Source organism: Saprolegnia parasitica (assembly GCF_000151545.1).
Source record: "Saprolegnia parasitica CBS 223.65 unplaced genomic scaffold supercont2.6, whole genome shotgun sequence".
Classification (NCBI taxonomy): Eukaryota; Oomycota; class Saprolegniomycetes; order Saprolegniales; family Saprolegniaceae; genus Saprolegnia; species Saprolegnia parasitica.
The window spans coordinates 1-6140 of record NW_012156400.1 but is presented as its reverse complement, the minus strand read 5'-3'; the positions used below and the strand labels follow the sequence as shown (position 1 = coordinate 6140).

The window sequence follows — 6140 nt, the reverse complement described above, 5'->3', positions numbered from 1 at the left end:
CGGAAGTGCCACAACGGCGCTGGGCGTGGCGGACGTGGTCGTCTTGACGGACGGCGGCAACGTGTTCGTCTTGACGGACGGCGGCATCGTCACCGGGCCAGCGGCTGGCGCTCCGACAGTCATGGGCACCGGCGTCGGCGGCCCCCATTTCGATGTGGGCGCTTCGTACGCGATTACTTCGCCGACCGGGTTTGTGAGCGCATACGTGGCGGCGAGCATCGTCATCTTGGCGTCCAAGAACGAGTCGTGGATCGGCGGCATCTCGATCTTGAGCAGCTGCTGCGTGAGGTCGCGAAGGCCCGGCGTACTCCTCAGCTCGGGCACGTCGATGCGCTTGTAGATGAGCGCCGTGTCAATGACGTTGGTGTGACTGATTTGCATACTCGCCAAATCGCCGTCGACACTGTGGCCAACGAGAATCGTGTCGGGGCCCATGTACTTGAGCACTTCTTTACGCGCGCGGGCCACGTCAATCTTGGAGCTGTAAATGAGCTCGCCCGTGAGGCCATGGACGTTGGTCTTGTAGTCAATGATGATGCGGCCCACCGGCGGCTGGTGCACGATGAGGTCGACCAGAATCACGTCCGGATCCTCGCCGTCGATGAGCGTCACGCGCACCAAGGCCTTCGAGTCGCGATCGTCTCTCCTCGAGCTTATCGTCACGCACATTTCGCAATCGAGCGCGACGACGCGCTTGTACTGCGCCTTGGAGCTCTTCTTCATGGTCGCGGTCGAGACCCAGCTCTTCGGCCGGCCCTCGAAGCGCTCGGCGAAGCGCGGGTCGGCCTTGCTGAGGGCCACGAGGTCTTCATACGTGCGCGAGATCTTGGTCTTCTTCGCCGTCGACTCGGGCTCGTCCGAGCGCGTGCGCTTCGAGTTCGTCTCGGGCGATGACATGGCGATGCTGCAGATTGCGCTATGGGTTGGCGGCCAGTGCTTTGGCAATCCTGCGTTCCATTGGCTCTGTACCGCCAATCAAACCGCGTCCGAGGGCATTTAATTCGACTCGTAATATTATACATACATTTAAAACAATGCGCGTATTTGTATGTGTAAAACAATAATAATATAGAAGCGAGAAAATGTACGTGGCAGCACGTGGAGCCAGGACGCTCGACGCTGTGTACGGCAGAGGACGACGCTTAGGACTGACGCATCGTGGTCGGGTAGGTCGCCTAGAGCAATATACAGTACCAGATTGTAGAGCTCGCAAGCTGGCGACCTTGAGGCTTGCGTTCGGAAGACGCTCGGTCAGGATCACGGCCGATCCCACGACACCAAGTTTTTCGTGGGTCGCTTGCCCGAGTCGCTGGCCATGAAGGCCGCGACGCTCGGCCGGAAGCATCAACTCCGTGTCGCCCGGCGCTAAAAAACACGCAGCTACTAGTGACGGCGAAGGAGAGATGCGTCCGCGCAAATGTTTGGTGATGGAAAACACACAACACTCGTTCAAATAAAGGCAAAGCAGGCAGCGTTCGCATCGACTCGAGGTAGCAGCGCTGAGTTGCGACGTTGGCGCCCGGTATGGACAGCGCTGCAAAACGCAGATAGCTTCTGGCATCGTCTTTCGGCAACGTAGCGCCGACGCGATTGACGTCGCCCGGTGATCGTGACGCGGTAAAAGTTCCCTTCGGCGATTCTATCTATCCAATCGAATATCTCTCGGTGTGCTGGACAAACAACAGACGCCAAAACGATAGAGTCGCATGCGTATGCCGCCAAGAATCATGCGACAGCGATCAAGTTGTTACTCCCGCGTACGTAAGAACTACCAATGTATCGAGATGGTGATCGAAATTCAATGTTCACGACGCAACGCGCTCGATTATGGACCGATTTCGTTAATGTACAGACCTTAATTCCGACCGACCGCCCAAACCACGACAACGACCAACAGACGCCACAATTCAAGGATACCACGACCCCCCTGCCACGACACCAGACGACCCCACCGGCACTCAGCGACCGAGACACCGCGACGCCATCGACCACGCTTTGAACGACTGCCACCCATAGACAGCCGAAACATGACAAACTAGACGCTACCACTACCACTGCGACCGAGACACTGCAACACCAGACGACCGAGACACCACGGCACCAGACGACCGAGACACCACGACAACAGACGACCGAGAAACCACGGCACCAGACGACCGAGACACCACGACACCAGACGATCTAGAAACCTCGGCACCAGACGACCGAGAAACGACGACACAAGACGACCGAAAAACCACAGGAGAAACCACGACACCAGACGACCGAGAGACACCACGGCACCAGACGACCGAGACACCACGACACCAGACGATCTAGAAACGACGGCACCGGACGACCGAGAAACGACGGCACCGGACGACCGAGAAACGACGCGACGACAACACCAAACAACCGATACCACGGCACCAGACGACCGAGACACCGCGACACCAGACGACCGAGAAATTATGACACCATAGACCACGAGTTGAACGACCGCAACCCATGAGCTACCAACATACGACACGCCAGACGACACCAGACAAGATACCACGACACCAAGCAACACCACCTCGACCGGACTTACAATATAGCCAGCACACTTGACTTTGACCGAATGCCATCGACCAAGAGGCCACATCTTGAACGACCGAGATACCGTGACACAAGACGACCCGCCAGACGACCGAGATACCACGACAAGAAACAACCGAGTAACCACACACGTTGACGAGTTCAGACTGCAAACCTCACCCAGACCGGGCCTGTGAAACTTCGATACGCCAAAGCTTCGACACCGAGACTGCACAGCTTGGACCACTGAGCCATGGCCACCGACACCGCCGCCGCCTGGATAATAGAGCCTTCGCCACCGAGCCTTGCACACCAGGACACTGAGCCTTAAGCGCCTTGACCGCCGAGCCTTGGACCGTCGAACCTTGGACAACTTGATTGCCGCCGCCTGAACCTTCATACCGACCCTTGACGACTGGGACAACCGAGCCTTGAGCAACATTACACCGCCGCCGCATATACCGCCGAGCCTTGAGCACCTGGACTACCGCCGCCTGGACCGCCGTCTTGGACACCGCGCCTTGAGCACCATGACCGCCGCCGCCTGAACCTTCGATTCGAGCGTTGAACACTGGGACAACCGGGCCGTGAGCACCTTGAAAGCCGAGTCTTGGGCACCCTGACCACCGAGCCTTGGCCACCTGGATTGCCGAGCTTTAAGCGCAAAAACGCCGCCACCTGGACTACCGGGACTACCGAGCCTTGAGCGCCAGAGTCACCACCACGCGAAGAACGAGAAAATATCGAGACACAACTGCCTGGACACTGTGACAACGAAGCCAGCACTGCGACCAGCTGCACCGCTTGCCGTCTCGCCGAGACGCATACGCCGCGAACGTATCGTCGATGAACGCGATCAAGAAGAACCGTTTTGGAGGCTGCAGTTGGGCCCCGCCCGAGATACCAACGACGTAGCACAGAGTCGGCGGCGAGGCGTTTACGACAAGCACGAAAGGTACAACCACCGACAGCCGACACACAACGAGACGCTGCGTCAGACAGCAAACGGCGTCTGCAGTCATTTAGAGGACGACACTCGACCACCACGCGCGCAATTCCTCCGGCACCAAGTTGATTGATAGCGCGTGGGCTATGGGAACGAAGCGGACGACCAAGAGCACCCCGAGCGACCGAGTGGGCGTGCAAGCGGTTTTCGAGCGAAAACGACGAGCTCACGCGCAACCGGCGATGGGCGAGTACAATGACCGACTACTTGGCGTTCGGTGGCCAACGCGACGAAAGACGCTGAAGACGCTTGCCGTTGCGCGGGCGGGTAATGACACAATATCGGGTAATGACCATCTTTGAAGTTACGTAAAGCGTAGTAGTGGTACGGTCTACTGGAGCTCTTGGGAGCAAATTGCAAAGTGAGGTGTGGCGAGAGGACACGGGTGGCAGCGATTGGCCAAAACACCCTCCGAACGCACCGACATTCTCCACCATTGGGCAAGAATCCGCACCTTGTAGCCAATCCACGACGCCAACGAGAGCCTAACGACACGTGATTGGATGACGTGAAGAAGCGACATGCGGGTAAGAAACGCGACAAGCACTTCCACTCGTTCAGGGCGCGGATTGGTGAACCAGAATCGAGAATCCGGCCGTCGCATCCGGATGCGCCGAACTGCAAGGTAGCCATTTTTGGCGCCATTTTCCACGTGCTGGTCCGTGCGGTCGTTGTATTGAGCCGCTCAATACAACGACCGCCATCGACGGCGCGGCCAATTCCGTGGTACGATGTGCTCTTGGTAATTGAAATTATCTATCATTTTCACTGTAAAATGATTCGGTACGACACGAAATGCTATGAGAGAAAATCCACCAAGTTGTCAGCACGTTGGGATTGTTCAGATTTCATCTGCCACCTAGCACTTACGGGCCTCACAGTACAACGCTGCGGACCCTGCTTCGTTCTTTGATTCGCTTTTTATCAAGTCTTGACATGTTCATCTAGATGGAAAAATGGGGTTGACGGGATGGCCATACTAGAATCAAGTACAAAACGAGTTGCATACGTGGTCTCCGTGGTCTACTCCAACACGCGCATTGCATAGTACGTCGTTCCATTATTACAATATAATGTTTCAACCTACCTCCCACGTGTACAACGACCATTACTGTATTGTCGTGTGACAATTAGCACGCCGGGTGCAACGAGGTCGTCATCCACCCCAGCACGACCTCGTCGTCGTAGAGTTTGTCGACCGTGAACGACGCACTCGACCGCGTCACGTTGAGCCGACGCGAGTACGCTTGGCCCGGCGGCCACACGCTGTCTTCCACGTTTTGCTCGGCAATGTCAATATGACTCGAGTGCACGTCGACGACGACGGCGACGTGGCCCCACGGTGCGTAGAAGCCAACGTTCTTGTAGATGAGGAGGGACCCGCGCACGGGCGGCGTCGCCGATCCCTGGGCGTGCGCAGTGAACGGCACCGAGACGTTGCGCCCGACGTCCGTGATGGTCGAGAGGTTGAAAATGTCGACCGCGCCGTCGACCGACGCGAGAAGGAGCTCGTGGTTGAGGAAGAGGTACCGGCGCGCGAGCTCGACGCACTGCCAGCGGAGGCCCGTATACGTGCCGTTGGTCTCGTCCGTGCCTGGCGGGTAGTAGTTGGATTTGTCTTCGGTCGGGTGGTCGCACGAGTAGACGCTCGTGTTGCCGTGCGTGACCCCGAGGAGCGTGCCAAAGGGCGCCGGCACCGCCACGACGGCGCCGAGAATCAAGGCGATCAGAGCTGCTTTGAACATGTTTCAATTGCGTGGCGAAATCGGCAATGGCGATCCGAGAATCCGAGACGACGGACGCATCCCGCTGCTCCCTGCTGATCCCCAGCTCAGGTCACGACGTCTGAGAACGTTCGTTCAACGAGTGATTGGATTTCGCTGCCATGGACTCGATGCGTCCCTTACTCGCTGACAGAATCATCATGGACGACTGGGGCCCGTACCTGGCATCGCGTTTGTATCGATGTCTACCAACGACGTCGTGGCTCGAGTCGTGCTGCATGTAGCGTCGTCGCCAATGGCCAGGCGCACCATTGGCGTGCTTCCTGCGAGCGCTTCCTGCAGTACAGCAGTGGGAAGGGTGCATGGCACCAACCAGTGCGTCGATCCCGCACGCTCAGCGGCGACGACGGAGGGCCGAGGACCAACAGCGCGATATGGCCGGCCATGGTCACTGCTCATATGGTCGTTGGCGAGCCGCTCACCCATGGACATGGCAGCTGCATGAGCTGCGCCCTGGTCGCCATGGTCTGCGCAGTCCCATGGCCATCGTTGTCGGCGCCCACGACGGTGTCGGCTGGATCGCATCGACGAGAGGCCATATGGACGACGAGGATTAAAATATTTCATTTTGCATACGATATGCAAGATTGCTATTAAATCTGTCTAAAAAATCAGATCTTGGGATTCGTTCGAAGGAGCATGAGCAGCCGGTCGAGCCCGGTGCTGCAGCAGCGGTCGAGCGTCGTGGACATGGCGGCGCTGCCGATGGCCAAGCTCTTTGGCGAGCGCGAGGTCATGGCCGAGATCCGCTGCGACTTTGCGTTCGCGTTCGCGGGCGCGTCGACGAGCAAGCC

General features: G+C 58.0%; 4 protein-coding genes across 4 annotated transcripts in view; all 4 read right to left on the bottom strand.

The window, feature by feature from the left end:
- The window catches only part of SPRG_19412 (hypothetical protein), a gene marked incomplete at both ends in the record, with an annotated part of 1269 nt that extends 372 nt beyond the window's left edge, over nucleotides 1-897 (bottom strand). The window contains one exon of the mRNA XM_012341262.1: nucleotides 13-897. Within this exon, the coding sequence (XP_012196652.1) occupies nucleotides 13-897 (885 nt within the window). The remainder of the gene's footprint in view (nucleotides 1-12) is intronic.
- Nucleotides 898-1725: 828 nt separating this feature from the next.
- On the bottom strand, nucleotides 1726-2163 carry SPRG_19411 (hypothetical protein; the record flags this gene model as incomplete). Its single annotated transcript, XM_012341261.1, has 1 exon — nucleotides 1726-2163. A coding segment is annotated over one exon (438 nt), but the record flags the coding sequence as incomplete, so codon positions are not given.
- A 1085-nt stretch (nucleotides 2164-3248) lies between these two features.
- Nucleotides 3249-3578, bottom strand: SPRG_19410 (hypothetical protein; the record flags this gene model as incomplete). The annotated part of the gene is made up of 1 exon (XM_012341260.1): nucleotides 3249-3578. The coding sequence occupies one exon, from the start codon at nucleotides 3576-3578 to the stop codon at nucleotides 3249-3251; it is 330 nt and encodes a 109-aa protein (XP_012196650.1).
- A 1114-nt stretch (nucleotides 3579-4692) lies between these two features.
- Nucleotides 4693-5307, bottom strand: SPRG_02319 (hypothetical protein; the record flags this gene model as incomplete). Its single annotated transcript, XM_012340897.1, has 1 exon — nucleotides 4693-5307. One exon carries the CDS (start codon nucleotides 5305-5307, stop codon nucleotides 4693-4695), a length of 615 nt encoding a protein of 204 aa, XP_012196287.1.
- Between the last annotated feature and the right edge of the window lie 833 nt (nucleotides 5308-6140).